General features: G+C 37.3%; 1 protein-coding gene across 14 annotated transcripts in view; it reads left to right on the top strand.

The window, feature by feature from the left end:
- The window catches only part of XRN1 (5'-3' exoribonuclease 1), a 50,233-nt gene that overhangs the window by 31,993 nt on the left and 1,195 nt on the right, over window positions 1–17,045 (top strand). For 3 of the 14 annotated variants that reach the window (XM_075417990.1, XM_075417988.1, XM_075417997.1), the window contains 13 exons: window positions 1,057–1,282; window positions 1,954–2,055; window positions 2,768–2,863; window positions 3,097–3,211; window positions 3,735–3,799; window positions 4,197–4,307; window positions 4,676–4,801; window positions 5,145–5,301; window positions 5,594–5,772; window positions 5,990–6,103; window positions 6,185–6,311; window positions 7,260–7,411; window positions 7,613–10,761. In XM_075417990.1, coding sequence (XP_075274105.1) covers window positions 1,057–1,282; window positions 1,954–2,055; window positions 2,768–2,863; window positions 3,097–3,211; window positions 3,735–3,799; window positions 4,197–4,307; window positions 4,676–4,801; window positions 5,145–5,301; window positions 5,594–5,772; window positions 5,990–6,103; window positions 6,185–6,311; window positions 7,260–7,411; window positions 7,613–7,903 — 1,861 coding nt within the window. In that variant the 3' untranslated portion in view covers window positions 7,904–10,761. Of the gene's footprint in view, window positions 1–1,056; window positions 1,283–1,953; window positions 2,056–2,767; window positions 2,864–3,096; window positions 3,212–3,734; window positions 3,800–4,186; window positions 4,308–4,675; window positions 4,802–5,144; window positions 5,302–5,593; window positions 5,773–5,989; window positions 6,104–6,184; window positions 6,312–7,259; window positions 7,412–7,612; window positions 10,762–12,124; window positions 13,173–13,195; window positions 13,269–14,038; window positions 16,677–17,045 lie in introns of those variants that run through there. The other 11 variants (XR_012763634.1, XR_012763636.1, XR_012763633.1 and 8 more) reach the window with 11 other exon arrangements.

The raw sequence follows: 17,045 nt of genomic DNA, 5'->3' as shown, positions 1-17,045 counted from the left end.
TAAGGGTAATTTTTGTGAAGCATATTCTATTTTGGAAATGCTCTTTAGGCTTTTTTGTGTATTTAGAATCTTCTGGCTTGTAGAAAGCAAATATGAACCAGCAGAATAAAGCACTAGATGCAAATATCTTTCTAAAACAAATATGTAGAAAACAGGTGATTCTCAGTATGTCTATAACATAGATTTAAAAATAGTCAGTAATCCTCTGTTCCTCTGAAGCAGGGACTCGGAATTCAGCACCTGAGCATCAATTATTGATGGTTCAAGCCATCATTAAAAACCTAAACTGTTCTTCAGGAGGTGGAGGCATGGTTAACGTTTTTAAAAAGTGTGATAACTCTTCTGTGTTTAATTAAGCAGGTAAACTTCTAAGAGCAGCAATTTACCTAGCAGGCTTCATTTTACTGTTCTTGGATAAATTAAATTTTTTATGACAGAAATTAGCGGAGAATCTTACCTCTTCACTGTGTTCAGCAAGCGTAACACAATCCCGTCACTTGCAAGAGCATATCCTGTAACACAGATAGTCTTCAGTATTCAGAGTCATAAAGGAATATATAAAACTGACTAAATGCTGCTTAACTTCAGTTTATAGTTCTGATACTGGCTTCAGTTTTCATCTCAGAAAAAGAAAATAATATTGTTTCCTGGTCTGTAATTTTTTTACAGAAATATTTACTACAGAACTATATAGAACTGTGTGTTATATATATATATATATATATATATAAAATGTATAAAATCTGTAAAAAACAATTCATTAATCTTTAAAATTTCTTTGACCTCAGCACTGAAAGGTACAATATAAACTCAAAGAATGCTAGTAATTACCGTTGTTTTCTGGTTTTGACAGCCAGAGGCCAAAGGGGACCACAACAGGATTAACTTTGTGTGTAATGGTACTGGATTTCAATATTGGATACAGTTTTCAGCCTCTGATGTTCAGACTTGAATCATAAGCTTTTGGCATACAGGCAACAGCGTTGTTAAACCAGATGTATTAAGATGTCAACAATTAAACTCCATGAAACAACAATGTAGTTTACTTTTCTTAAGGTGCTCACCTGCCAGAGGTTATCGTCTGCCATCAAGTGCCTTAATTAACCTGTCTCACGGTAGTCGGTCAGAAATGGGAAATCAAAAACTGACGGCCATAGTTAAACCTCAGCCAGCTGTGAATAACTACAATTCGTATGCATCTGATCTGTCACCTGTGTGCTCGCAAAAAGTACATCTGGGAGGCCTCAACCATTCGCCTCGCTCTCTTTTTGTTCCTACTCAAGTAAGACTTCTTTCATTTGTACAGAAATGTTTTTCCATAGAAGCTGAATTATGTCTGTGGTTGTTATCTTCATTAGTACAAACAAAATTTAATTTTAGTGTCAGTATATTAGAAGTAGCATAGTCCTTATCTTGGAGAAATGAGTTAATCCAGTAACGAAAGGGACCAAAAAATCCTTATTGACAGTTGTTTTGCTTAAGTAGCTCCAGTTGCATTTCCAAGAGACAAATACTTGGTTTGGAGCAGTGACGCCGCATTTGGTGTCCACAAATTGTTTGGGCAGAGATGCAATGATTTCCTTAAAGCACGGTTCCAAGTAGTGCTTCCTGTAGGCCAAGCTTGTCCATGCTCAGAAAGAGAAGACATGATTTCCCTATCAATTTTTGCTTCTTGGGTATGATTTACTTAGTTTGAAAATACAGTAAAGGAGGAAAAATTACAGGTGAATTGGGGTTCTCATTGGTGTAATTAAACTTTATTTTTTAATAAGTTACTTCTTTAAAGAAAATTGACTTAATGGGTAACTTTGTGTTGCTATAAGTGTATTTGAGAAGAATTGTCTCATGTTTTCTAAATCTATACAAGAAAAACTGCTTTCCAAAAGAAAATATAAGGCAGTGAAACACTTCTGGTTTGTTTTTGTTTTTTTTTTTTTTCTCTCAACGATTTAGCAACTGAATGGAAGACAGCATTACAATCTCAGGGCTGAAAGTCAGGGCAACTCTAACTCACCCCAGAAAGGATCATTTCTGAGTGGCAATCAGAAAAATAAAGTGAGTGCTCTGATTTAGTTGGTATTGGACCCAAATGTATCAATATTTATTTTGACCCCCTATTTAGAGTGGGTGTCCTTTTCTCATGATTAACAGATAGCTTTGTTTTAGTACATCAGATGTTTTAGTCCAGATACAGATGGGAGCAGAACCTGCCCCAGCTCTTGAATGAGTGTAATATCCTGTGTTTTCTTTGTTTAGACGGTAGATTTTCATAAGTGTTCACTTTTACATAGCTGGGCTGTAGTTCTCTGGTAACATACCTGCAGTGTTACGAAGCAATTGAGCCTGATTGACAAGGCCTTACAAAATAAGGCATTAATAACAAAACTTAAGAATACTACCAGCATGAGAGCATGCTCTTGAAACCATTTTGAACTGTCGTCTAAGTTTAATTATACTCAGTGATCTTTCCTATGTTAATAACTTCTGTTAATAACAAAATAAAAAAAATCTCAAAACAAATTAAGCTTATTTCAGTTTAATAGTGATTCTTAGGAAAAGTTATTATGTAAATACAACCAGCCACAGTAGCCTATTTCATAAAATAAGTACCTGCAAGTTCTGCTTGTGTCAGTATGAAAATTTCTGTCATCTGAGCACCGTTAAACTTGGACCTTAGGATTTTCATAATGTCTTTATATATGATTAGCTGTTCAAAAGTTGAGTTTATAGCTGCTGAGTTTGAGTATGGTGGTTTTTATTTTGTTAGGCACAGAGTAAGCAAGATGATGAATTCTGCAGCATATGGCAATCATTGCAGAGTTCTGGGAAGTCTCACCACATTCAGCAAAACGTGCATGAGAAGGTTAGTATATAAACCTTAAACACATCCATGGGTTCCGAATATCAAGGTACTTAATTTTATACATCAGTTCATTGTATCAGAAAACTTTCTGTTTAATGTTACAAATAGTCCTCTGGGTGAAAGTATTGTTGCACAGGGTATGCATAGCTCTGGAAAGAGGTAATCATACGGGACTACCATGTAAATGTTAAATACATAGCTTTCTAGTTAAGGTTTGATGTTTGAAATTCTAGGGTGCACTTCTACCTCAGCAAATCAAGCTGGGAACTGGCAATCAGTTCTATAAGCCAGGATTCAATGACAGCAGCTTTAAAGGTCAGCAAAGAAAACAGGAGCCATATAGAAAATGTAAGTACTATAATTAGAAACTTTGTTTAGGAAAACTACTTGCTTTATCTGATCTTCATTGAAATGCCTATTGAGTTTTTTTGTAGTTATCGACAGAAAATAGTTTATTACAGTTATATAAACACTACGTTGCACTTGTTATTGTCAAATAATGTCCCCGGTGTGCATAACAGGTTATTCCACACTTAATCCTGGACCTTTCAGTCAAGCTGTTATGCATTATGTTGACTTTCCACGTATCTGATTTAAAAAAAAAATTCACACACCACAACCTGTCTGAAAATTTGCTTGTGATCATACTTGTAGAATATAAAAGTAGATATATTATTGCATATACTTCATTTTATTTTATCCTGCAAGAAAAGCATACACCAAATGACCTATAAAGTGTGACTTAAACATTTGATGCAACCATTCCAATTAATGTAACTCTATGTGCTTATATGGAGTTATTTAATTTTTTTGAGTCTTGATTATTATTACGGTTTTTAAGAGCATTTCAAGAGAATGAATTCCTTTGCAGTTAAAGAAGATTCCAGATTTACAAGAGGTGAAAGTCAGCCACATAATAAAATGGCAAACAAACAGGTAATTTCTTCTATACTCGGTAAATGTATTATTTTCTTTTCATTTTCCTCTGATCTGATTCATCATTTTACAGATTTCTCTTTAACTGGCATCTCAGTTGATTCTTTTACTGGGTAGATTTTATTTTGGAATTGGTTTTTTTTTTCTCTAGAGATTTTGTAGACAGAAAATGATAGAAAGTGCATATAATGGTGATACCAAATGATTTTCCTATTCCTCTCAGATTCTACAAGCTATGCTGCAATGGGAAAACACAAATGCTAGGTTTTCAGTAACCTGAAATCCTCCAAGAATATTAGCTTGTGAAAGCAATTTGTGGATGGATTTCTAGTATGATTGTTTTATAATGAGTAATGGAGTGTTAGTATTCAATAATAAATGCTACAGTTTATTTCAGAATTTTTCAGGTGTGAATAAGTACAATGTCAAACTTCTGAAGAGGAATGAAAGTCCCAATATGGCTGTAATTCAGAAGGCTGCAGTTGATGGTCCCTGCACAGGTGGAAAGGTAGGATCTAGATAGTTGATTTTCTTGTGCTCTTTGAATAACTTCATTTTCCAGACCATTTTGTTCCGATTATTCGTGATCACTTATGTGCAAATTCGTGTTTATAACAGATACAAGACAAACCTGTACAACCTTGATCATTCTTTAAATCAGGTCTCTGTTGGGTGATGCTTGCATCTTTTTAGTATGCAAAACTTGATACATTCTCTGGTTATGTGTTTACACTCTGAGCAGGCATGGCTGTGATCTGCCCAAACTAAAAGGATCCTGAATGGTCATAAAATTAATCTCAAACTAATATACCCTTCCTCTTGCATCTGCTTGTGATATACTAAGTTGACATACCTTTTGTTTTAATTTGTTTTAAGAAGGACAATGAACTTGAAAGCCTTCTGGCTTCTTTGAAAATTTCCAAAGAAAATGAAGTGCAGACTTACTCCAAGGAAGCAAGAGCTACAAATGAAGAACATCTGTCACCACAGTCATTTGCTATGGTCTGTATACTGCAGGAATCATTACGTTGCAATTTGGCATCTGCTATCTTAGCATCAATGCTGCTATTTAAAGACACTCCACGAAACCTCATACTGCCTTTTTAAACATGTGGATGAGCTTTTAATTAGCTATTCTCAACGAAAATCAACAGATGCGCTCTTTTTATGCTAAGATGCTGTTATCTGTGCTTTGATAAAATGTAACTGAAAACAAAGGAAAACAAAAATTCTCATTTTGTTACTGATTATAATATTCAGAGTTAAGTAGGAAGGTAGTGTTACCTGAATGCCATCGTGTCCCTGAATGTTTGTGTTTTTTTTGGTTTTTTTTTTATTTTTAAAGAAAGGAACACAGATGCTCAAAGAGATTTTGAAGATAGATGGCTCTGACCTGGAAACAAGGAATGAAGTGAAATCCCAAGTTAATGATGTTCCTGCTCTCCCTAGTAGACAGGATTGTCATGGAGCTGCCTTGCAATATAGACAAATAAAAAAAATGGGTATGTTTAGGCATCAAGTAATAGTTTACAGCATCACCTTGTAGTGACATTTTAGAACATAGCTAACAGTATAGTACTGATTTTCAAAATATAGTTACAAAATGTCCATCTTTTTCAGTTCTACTTTTTTATTCAGATCTAAAAATCTCTTTAGTCTCCTAGTTTTTATTAATCAGATATGAAAATACCAGAAAAAAAAAATATATACTTTTCTGTGAATTACAAAGTTGCTGTCATTTCAGTGCAGGAAATGTTTGTGATACAGCTTTTTTTTTTTTTCTCCTTATGTCAGCTGCTTACATGAACAAGCCTCGTAGCACTGGAGGCCCTCAGAATGCACCAATGCTGGAAACTGGAGGTCACCCTTTCGCTTGTCCACAGCCTGCACTGTCTACTGTTTCTGAGCTTTCTCGTATTTGTTCTCTTGTTGGAATGTCACAACCAGATTTCTCTTTCTTAAAAACGCCACAGGTAAAAAGCTTTCTCTGCAAAAGTTGAAGTTCTCTACTTTGTTTCAACTGTCTTATGTTAAACATTTGGACTGAGCACTGAAATCCGTCTAAAAATAAACCTTAGGTCCTTTCATTGCCTGCTTTCAAATCAAACAAAGAAACAAATCTTCTATTTCTATCTCGGTTTGTTTGTCTGCAATACAAATTCCCTCAAAAATCTCATCTCATTTTTCTAGACCATGACGGTTTGTCACATAAAATTATCAAATGGTTTGCTGGTTCATGGACCACAGTGTCATTCTGAAGCTGAAGCAAAGGAGAAAGCTGCACTTTTTGCTTTACAGCGTTTGGTGAGGATGCAAAGAATCTTTTAAAATCTTTGTCTCTGTTGTATGGTGTCTGTTTTTAATCCTCCATTTCCTTCTTCATAGAGTTCTATAGGAGTGAACTTCCCTTTGCCTCCACCTCCGCCTCCACCAGTGTTTCCAAATTATCAACCACTGGGAGTTCCTGTACCACCTGGATCTATTCCTCCAGTATTTGCACAACCTCCCCCTGGTAATTATTTGACTAGTACATGTTTCAAATGTCATGATGGCCTGTCATTGTAATAGTTCTTTATATGAAAATGAATGTTTTCCAGAAAGCCTCATTTTTGATCTTTGTGTGTGTATTTTTATGTCTCTGCTGCCTTGAAAACACTTCATGGACCTCTTCAATATGTAGTTTAATTCAATACAAAGAATCACATATCTCCCAATTATTTATTTTGCTCAAGAATGTATTTGTCCATTCAGTCTTAGTTGTTTTGGGTTTTTTTCCTTCAAAACAATAGTAATGAGTTCAAAGCTGATAGTCCCAGTCCGGAATTTGTAAGAAATCTCTTCCTTCACTTTCTATGTGTTTTTTTGTTTTTTTTTCCTGTATAGTTAATAGTTATCCATGCATTAGTGTTTTGATTTGTTTATAACCAACTTTCACTTAAGTACTGCACTCCTGTTGTACACTGTCAAACATTAGCATGGTAAGTAATCTCGCAAGAATTGCTGAAAATCCTGGTGGCGTTTCTGGTTCCCATCTATTTTGTATTCTACTAAAGCTCCCATTCACAGCTAGTAATTAATGAGTCGGCATCAGTGTAGTATCCTAGTAACCCATACAGCAGCTGCTACGTCCCTTTTCCCCAGGGTTTTGATATTGTTGACGTGTTTCAAAAGGACAGCCTAAACTTGCAGCCCTAAGTTACGTGTGCTCTGAAATGCAGATGCTGTGATTTAGTGCTCTGCACTGTGCTGTCATCTAGGTGCAGTTCTGTAAAAGCAGAACTATTTGGGATTTTTTTTTTAATAATAAAATACATATCTGTTTTCAAGTAAATAAGAATATAAGGCTTTTTTGGAAAGAGAAACAACATGCAGGCAAATGTAGTTGGGGTACTTTTGGGGTCCTGGGGAGTTGGTATCCTCTTTTTGAGGGGAGAGAGCTAAAAGTTACTTATTTTCACAGCTAATATAATGCCTCCATCATCTCACATGTTTGGTCCAGTGTCCTGGGGAACTCCAGTGTCTAAACTTTATTATCCTGGCTCCTATCCAGGAAATGTGTCTCTTGCAGGAACTATACCAGTCGGTTCTCACAACCAGTTTATACCTCTGCAGGTAAGATTGGCAGGTTTGTCTTAATATTCTGTTTTTGCAAAAAATGTGCCTACGTGATGAATGCAACAACGCCCCCACTGTGAAGCACTATTTAGTATGAGAAAATTATTGTAAAAAAATTGTATGCATGTTTTCTAAAAGTGGAATATTTGCAGTTTTTTGAGAATGCATTCTGTTAAATAATATTTATTTAATTTAAAGGTAACTAAAAAAAGGGCTGCTAGCAAGAAAAACTTTGAGCTCAAGGAGTTTCAGAGTTCCCCTCAAGCTGCACCACTAAAGAATGAACAGCCAGTGTCTTCTGACCACATTCAGCAAGATAGTTCTTCAGCTCCTTTAAAATCTCCTCAAGCTGCTCAATCCACTGTTTCATTTCAAGACAATGTGGCTACTCCAAGTGTTCCTCATAACAAATCAACACCAAACACTTCCAGCAAGCGAAAGCCAAGAAAGCTGGCTGTCAATTTTGGCGCACCAAAATCTTCAGAATAAATATGGTAGCTAGGTGTATTTTAACTCTTCCCCCGCTGTTATGTTCTATCATTTAAAAAAATCAGAAAGCTCTATTAAAAAGACCAGCCACTTTAAGTATAACATAGAATGAAATACATTTTCTTTGCTATGATTTTCAGGTTGTTCCGAAAACTATAAAAGCTATGTTAAAACTTAATTATTTTGACTTAAATTAGCAAAAGCCAGGAAATGCTGAGTTAAGGTTACCATGCCATCCATTGTGCCTAGGTTTCTAAACAGTGGCTTACAGACTATACTGGGTAAGCAGCAATAACTGTGGCAACCTTAATTCAGAATTGCTGTGCTTTTTGGGAGGCATATGGTGCGGTAATAAGTTGGGCATCAGACTTTGCTTAGTATGACATTTTGTATTCTACCTTATTTTTAAATAGTATAATGAGACAGGAGAAATTACTTAAATGCAGCTTTTATATTGGCTCGCCAGGTCCTTCTGAGTTGAATCAGTGTGACTAAAACCTAATTGCAGTGGAACTGCCAAATTTGCTGTAGCTATGAACTGCTAGGTTTTGTACCAGAGGGCAACAACTTTACAACTTTCAGAATGTAGGTGTTACTGTGTCTCTAGTATTAGAGTGGAAAAAAGTGGTTGCTGATGCAGGATCTGTTCCAGGAGATTAATTTATAGGATGTATTGAATTAAAAACTATATTTGCAAAGTAGAGACCTCTTTGGTAAAGTACTTTTAATTTTTTTAATCTAGCAGCATTACCAATGTCATTGTTTTCTGATGATAATATAACCTAGATACTTACTACAGATCTGCATAGCCCCCTAAAATGCTAGTGATACCCTGATTTTTTTCTAAATTGTAAAAATGGGCAGAGTTTAAAGATGTCGGTTTGCGTAGTATGGCTGTCATTGTGTTTACTTAGAGTCCATTTCTCCCTCTAATAATCTGCACTCTGAAACCACCTCTATGGTAGGTTACTTTTTGTTGCTAGTGACGTTTACGATTTATTTTTTAGTTTTGTGATAGAAGTTCTGTATAGCAAAATTAAAATGTCAGAAACTGTTACTATTGGTTCCATGTGAATATTCAGACAAAAAGTTGACTTGTATTTTTGGAGGGAGCTGTATTGTAAAAGAAGTAACTCCATCATTCTTAGTTCTTACAGGAGAAAAAGGAGGCTCAAAAGTCCCTGTACTATTTTTAACCCACATGTACCGTTCTTATTGACGTTAATAAGAAATCTTCAGTCTAAGAGAAAATTTGAAGCCTCCGTTGGTGGTGTTTACTGATGTTGGTTAAACTTCATTTTTCTTCTTTATTCTGATCTGTTCCAGAAAAAGTGTTTTCCCTCTAAGGCTCGGGAAGCTTAGAAATAAAGCATACTTTAGTGATGTGTTTTGTTGCCTCCAAACAGGTTTCCTGTTGGATCTGCGAGTCTGTAGACTTTCTTTGAGTTCCCCTACCTTGTTCTTTGCCTCCATTTCTTGGTGTAGTACCAAGTTTCACATTGTCACCATGTTATAGGATTTTTTGTATCGATTATCTGAAACAGTTGTTGCCTCACCAGTGTTTGTAGAATAGCAGCGAGCCCTATAAAAATGATCACAGAGGTAGAAGCAAGTTTAAGAAATTTTATTTTGTTTCACTTAGTATCACAGACCTTGTAGAATAGTCTATATATAGTCATAAAATACAACAATTTTTGTTGTTCTCAAGGGGGTTTGAAGCCATATTCTGTGAAGGGAAGGTTGCGTGTTTTAGTCATTTACTGTCATTAACAATGCAAGGCTGACACACCAATATTTTGGAAGCGTTTCATGTGAAATTTAGTTATGACACACAGATGTTAGTCCCCCATATCATATATGAATTATCTGATCATCAGAGAAAAGATCTGTTTAGAAATTCCTGTGATGGCGGTGAGACTACATTGGACTCTCGCACCACCTAATCTCCCAGATTCGAGTCTCCTTTAAACTTTACCATGGGTGTCATCATAAAAGACCAAGCAGTTGATGATTCATGAACATCATGTAGTTTCTGTTGGAATTCTGAATTTCCTTAAAATTACAGAGTTTTGACATATCTGGATATCCCAATTTATCAGATTTTTTAGAAACAGAAGTTGCGAAGGACATCGTACTCTTAACACGACAGCAATTTTTGTTATAAATTATTTACTTCAGACTGACTTTAAGTAGGATTGCTATATTTAGTATACATAGCTGGTTAAACACTTATTTCGGTAGCTGCTGCATATTGTATTAGTCCCTGGTTTTTAGTTTATATATTTATGATACTGACTGCCTGGTGCCCAGTTAATTACAGTTTTACATGTCCTTGTAGATGTGACATCTGCATTGACCTATGCCATGTCCCCTGTGATTTCCATTTTACATTTTAACAAGATGATTGTTTAATTCATACAGATTAAAATTTAATCATTTGTTTTTCTCATAGATATAAAATATTTTGTAAGCACTGGAGTTTTTCATTAGATCTTATACAGAGCAGTATTTTACTAAAAATCCAAAAGGGAAGACTTTTATGTGTGCATTTTTGTAGTTTCTGATTTTTTTAAAATAACTTTCATTGTTTATCTGCCAAGTGAAATGTTTTAAATTTGCATATGAATGGATACAGAATGTATTTTTTGTGCTGTTTAGTGTTAAGTGTGCATTTGCAGATTTTTAGCATGTAGTTGCACGAAAGACCGTGCAAAGATATTTTAAAATATGAATATACGATACACTGAAGGAAAAACATTCATAAAAGTTAAATGCTATATAAAACTTTAATGCAATAGAATAATTTTATAAATTGTGTCTGTGTCTGCTTGGATTAAATATTGAAACAAGAAACATTACTTATTTTCACTGTTTTATTTTCAAATGCTGTATGGGAACTTCTGTATGCTCCAACCCAAAATCTTAAGATATAAATTAAATCTCATGAAGCCCATTTAACTAGATACTGATCTTCCAAAATTTCTTTGGCCTGTCACCTATTAGATTAAAAAAAAAAAAAAAAGCCATAGAAAAGGTAGTAAGATTTCTTTCCAGCAAGTTCAATCCTAGTGATTCTTAACAAGGTGCAAAAACAGCCGATGGCTGAAAAAATAGGAGAACAATAGAAGGAGCCATGAGTACCTGGAAATAGTTGACCCCTGAATATGAAGTACCTGGAGCAAAACATAGTGCTGAGATTCTTGCTAGAGGGTAGTAAGGTTACCTTGTTTCTAACAAGGCTTCTGAATGAAGCATAAGGACAGTCTGCACTAAAACCAGCGTAAAGCGTTTCAGTTTCTTCAAGAGACAAATGGCAAGTTACATTTCGTTAGATTTCCTCATCCCCAGTAATGGCAGGTTTTTGAATTCATAATTGACAAATTAATGTTACTAGATTTTACCCTTATTCTAGAGAGGGTAAGTAAATTTCTTCACCTTTGTATTGTGTATATGTATGCACCATGCACTGAGCTTTGTTCTCTTTGGCTAGTTATCTCTATGTTCAAACGCGTTATTCCCTTTTAAAGCATAATGAACACTATAGTCATGCCAATTCTTAGTATCTTTGGTTGTGGGCTATGAACTTTGTTAGGATCTGTCTTTTGCCCACTGCAGCACCAGCTTTTCATGTAGAGCCATGTTTGTTTCCTTCTTGTAGATTAGTGCCCGAGTTAGCTCATTTAAAGCGATTGGTATAAAGGATGGAGTACACTCTTAACATGACCAGCTGCCGCAACTTGATGTAACAATATTCTGTATAGAACAGTCATCTGGTTGGTATATACATTGAGGTCATGTTACTCAACATGAAGATACCGAGATACAATCTTGCATTTCTTAAGCTGTCTTCAAATTATTAGTCGATGGACTTTTAAGTACTGCAGTTATCCTGCATGGCAAGTGCTGCCTCGTTACTCTTCCCATCTCAATATATAGCACTAAAGAAAATTAAAACAAATTAAGTAAAGGGATAACTTTAAAATACATCGGTTTGTATGTAATAAATCTTGCATGGACGCTCCCATTCAAAAATTACGTGACTTTTGTTCAATATAGTTTAGTTCATCTGAGCAACTGTACAGATGACCCCTGAGAGTGAGGAATCTCAATGAAGGAATGATTACTTACAGCAAGGGACTTTTTTATTCTTTTTTTTTTTTTTTTTGAGATGCAATCTCCATATGTATTCCATAATCAGCCTTCCTTACTACTGAGAGACAGTTGTGTTCTTCTCTTTCTGTCTCTGGAAAGGGGACTCAGTGACACCAAGGGCATAAGGGCAATCTGAATACACACTCTTGGCCAAAAGAATCCAAATTCAGGTGCATGAGGACCCATGAGTATTGAGACTAACTGATATGTATTTCGAAGAATCGGATATCATGAGGTAAGTAGCTGTCATTTATTAACAAAAGAATCCGTGGTTCCAACAACAGTTCCTTATTGCTGCCAATTTTTGACAGGGTGCTTATTCTTATTTTTCTGTAGTTTAAAAATTTCCTGGTTTATTTTTGCTTTGAAAGACAATACAAATCAAAGAGAAGAGAAAGAGTTGCAATGCCCTGCAGTGCAAACAGTAAACCTGATCCCTGTTATTTGGAAGGACAGAGAAAGCATTTTTCATTAAAACATACTCTTTTTTTTCTGGTAAAATCTGAGGTCTGTAAGCGGTAGCATTAGTATTGCTTTATGAAAGTTCATAATTGCCCTTAGTCCTGTATTTTGCCTAATGGGAAGAAAGACAAAGGTTGGCAATCAAAAGCCAAAATGTAATTTCTGTGCCAGTAACAATAGAAATAAAAATCAGTGTCAGCAACTTTTGCGTGTTGAGGGTACAGGGTGAAGCAGGAACTGTGATTCCAGTGCAAGTAAGTGATCTATTTCAGTGTAACCTATGCATGTTTTAGTACTAATTTGGCATAGAATGTGTCATTTACTGTTAGCTGCTGGTGTTTCTTACAGTATATGTTTATTTGAAACACCTGAACTGCTTTGTCAGTCATTGAAACTTCACTCAGCAGGGTAAATGCAGAGCGGTGTGGGCTGCTGGAACCTCTGAGTTTACTGAGCCTATGCTGAGATGGTTTGTTCTTCTTTTGGATTTTTCTGTGGTCACTTTTTTTCCTTTTCCTTCCCCTTGCTTTCTTTTTTAATTCCTTTTTTTAAGTATCTAGATCTTACTGAAACAATAGTTCTTCAGTGCTTTTTCATCCCTTTAGCCTCTAGTATATCCATTCTCTTGTTCTTCTTCTTAAACTTCATTGATGGCCATTTTCCTCTCTTTATTTTTAGATTTTTTCCTGTGAATTTCCAGACTATGAAAGCAATGTTCTTTTAAAGAGCTGTTCAGCCCTGGATTTTCTAGGTACAAATGACCATTCCTTACATGTACATGCACACACATGTATATACAGATACAGGACTCAATCTCTTATCACAGAATCACAGAAAGTCGGGGTTGGAAGGGACCTCTGTGGGTCATCCAGTCCAACCGTCCTGCCGAAGCAGGGTCACCTAGAGCAGGCTGCACAGGACCTTGTCCAGGCGGGTCTTGAATATCTCCAGAGAAGGAGACTCCACAACCTCCCTGGGCAGCCTGTGCCAGTGCTCCGTCACCCTCAGAGGGAAGAAGTTCTTCCTCATGTTCAGATGGAACTTCCTATTTATTTTCTCAAAGCTTTCATAGTTCTGTCATTTTTAGTCCACATCCAGAGGGTGAGGGACATTATCTCATATATACACATTGCACATCTCCAAATGTAGATATTACTTAGGATGGGTTAAAAGCATGGGCAAATAATGAAACATTCACAAACACCAGTTTTCACTTTGCTTGCTTTGGTAGATAAATTCTTGGCTTAAAACTTGATTGTCCTAAGTCCACCTCATTCACTGCCAAAGGTTGCTTTTGTCGAAGAGCTGGCAGAAAGGAAGGGCTGCTTGTGCCTGGGGCATAATGCAAAGCCTCATGTGTGTGGGCACAGTATTGACGTGCAATTCTCTAGTTTAAATGCTGGCTTAACCAGTCTCTTATTACTTGTTCCCACTGGATTGTGACAAACTGTATTGCCACATTTATGAACCGTATCAGGGAATTAATCTGATTGAAACTCTTTCCCCCCTGTTATTTTTCAGCCTGATAGTTCACCATGGAGCCACAAGAACAGCTGTGTTGGTACAACAGTTCACAGGGCGGGATGACTTAGCAAGAGTGGAACTGATTAAGAAACATCCCATCACTGCGTAAAACTTGAATCACACATGAAGCTGAAATGCTAGATTAACTGTGGTGTCGCTGTATGTGGTTCTGTCTGTTGACTTCAAGGAGAGTGGTAAATTCTGGCAGGAGTGTGGGAGGAACTGCTGAGAATGGTCATATGGTAAATTACTGCAGCAAAATTTGCCAAAAGGTCATCGCTTTCATTTTGGGCCCTCTGTTGAGTTTCCGGGCAAGGCTGAAAGAATGATGTACATGGGCTGCACCAACCAATGGAGCAACAGAAATTAGTGGGCTCTTTCTTAATTAAATGCAAACTGACTAAGGGCCCTGAGCTCAGTGCTTTCATAATGTTAAAACTCATTAAAATGGTAGAGCTAAGGAAGTAGATAAAATGGTAAATAGGAGTTTGATAAGGCAGTAGAAGTGTAGATGCATCTTGACAAAATACAGCTAAGGAAAGGAAGTTAAGGAAAAAACGCGTTACAAGTTTTGGGTCTTGCTCTCCTAGATTCCAGTAGCTGGAATCCTGTTAGCACTGCCAGTGGCAAGTTTGATTCATACTGGAAGCTTGGGCTGAGCAAAGAGGCTCCTCTGGATCAGTCGCACAACAGAAATGCACCTGAGAATACCTTTATCTAAAAGAAAAAAAATAAGCTACCTATCCCAAATATAGTTTAATTAATAAATTGGAAATTTTAATAGTCTGGTATCTGGTTCTAGAAAATGTAGAGATCGTGTTTTCTTTCTAGTAAGTCTGCTGGTCTGTAGCACTCCCATCTCTCAAAGCCTATTTTAACCTGGGTAGCTGGGGCAAACCGCTCTTGCTTGGCATCCTCTAGAGTGTACTTGTTGCTGACTGAAACATGCCGAGCGAGATGACGTTGCTTACAACTATTTGATATAAATTATTCACGGGGGGAGTTTGCAATCGCTGCCGGGGATGGATGATCATCTTGTTCCGGCTGTTCTGGGGTTAGGTTGGGTTTACTGCGTAGTAACTCTTTCCTTCGCTGCAGCATTGGACAGGTCCCTGGAGTGCCTCTGCGCCTTCCTTCGGTTTGGTATTCCAGTGAAAGGTAACAGCGGTCATGCTTTCCAGAGACCAAAGAAACTGAGGATTTCAGCAGAGAAGACACAGAAGTGTGGGACGCAGCTGCTGCGGTAGCGGGTATGTGACCCCGGGTGTGTGGTTCTCGCAAATGGTGCACATGGTGCCTGCATGCTCTTGCTCAGACACGAAGACCGGGGTGGTGGCAGAGACTGCAGCACCGTGTAAGAGGAGGGTGTCTGTACATGTTCGCTGCAGATTGGATGTTTCTGGACTGTGCTAAGATGAGCTTGGGGCTTTTACCTGTGTTGGCAACAAGATTTTTCTCAGAGGGTGACAAAGTTTTGGATAGACAAAGAGTGCCTGTGTGGGAATTGTACTATGTGACAAAATAACAAGCTAGTGCCAGATAAGTCACGTATGGACAAGCTATGCATGTCTGAAAACCCGTCGCCTCCTCTATTGCGTTGTTTTTATCACACTGCAAACAGAACAGTAATATAAAATGTGTTTCATAAGCCTGACATAAGTTGAGCAATTCTAATACACGCTGTATGACTGAGATTATGTATGGACTGCAGCTACGCAAGTTGGTTCATGTCATCTTTTTCCAGCATATATATGGTGTTCCTTTCCAAGATCCATCTAAGGTCTTATTAACACACTAAACAGTGTTTAAGATTTGTATGAAGAAATCAGCTTATGGTCACTTCTGTACAACGCAGTGAATCAGAGGGGTATGTATTTGTTGCATTAAGAGCTTGTTTAAAAAAAAAAAAGTAACCTGCATCTCCATTTTCTTTTTGAAGTTTTGCTTCATCTTGCAGTGAGATGGGCCCTGCTTGTATTGGTACTGTCAAAACATGAAGGTTGTCTAGACGTGTTTTCCCAATTTGAAGGCTGCTTAGTTTTTGAAAGTTTGGAGAGGCCTTTTATACCAGTTACGCGTGTTGAATCTTATGTAGGGAGGTTTCTTCAGGAGTTCTAAACAATTATTATTTGCTGAAACTAACAGAGTAATTACATTAGTTTGAAGAAAAATTGTCTTAATCAGATATGGAGTACTTGATACCTTTCTCTGACATACATCTGTTAGCTGTATGTCAAGAGATTACAACTTGTCAAGTTACAGTCAAAGAGAATATAGAAGTCAAAGAGATGATGAGTTTTTAACGAGTCATTTCTTGGGGAGGAGAGGTAAAGCAGCCGTGCCTTGGCTTTCTCTTTCACGTGCCTTCAGTTCCCCGTGATCCAAACCTTTGTCCCAGTGACCTCCGTGCCTGCCCGCGCGACGCGGAGCCTCTCCTTATGTGGCTTTCGCTGTCGTGGGTACGCCGGGTTTAAAGATCCAGCAGCGTCAGACTGTTATCCCACATAATACCCTTTTGTTATTCATAGTACAACTTTTTATAAGAGGGGCCAAACAGAAGTGCAAAGGGGAAAATATTTTCTATGTATTTTTTGCTTTTTCTTTTCCTGCTCTAATTAAATGAGGAGTTAAAACTAATCAACTAACGCTTCTAATTAAATCGGGGTTTAAGTTAAATTCTACTGATAGTAGTTTGGGATTGAGCATCCTGAATTTTATTGCTTAACTGAGAATATTTCTGGTTGTTCCTGTTTGAAAACAACCCCCCCCCCCCCCCCCCCAAGGGCAACGGGGGAACATTTCTGCCAGTCTCTCTGCTCCAACGGTAATTTTACATGTCATTCGCCCCATGAAGGGAAGTGAGGGCGCAGGAGAATGGCTGCAGAGGAAGACTCCGTATAATTACAGGCACTTTGTTCAGCGATGCTCACTCGCTGCCTGGCTGTTCCCCAGCCGCTTGCTCCGAGCTGGCCCTGCTCCTTGGGGGGCGGCCGGAGGGGAGCTG

The sequence above is a fragment of the Opisthocomus hoazin genome, chromosome 4, assembly GCF_030867145.1.
Source record: "Opisthocomus hoazin isolate bOpiHoa1 chromosome 4, bOpiHoa1.hap1, whole genome shotgun sequence".
NCBI lineage: Eukaryota > Metazoa > Chordata > Aves > Opisthocomiformes > Opisthocomidae > Opisthocomus > Opisthocomus hoazin.
The sequence above is the reverse complement of the archived record's forward strand: the minus strand, read 5'-3'. Positions and strand labels throughout refer to the sequence as shown.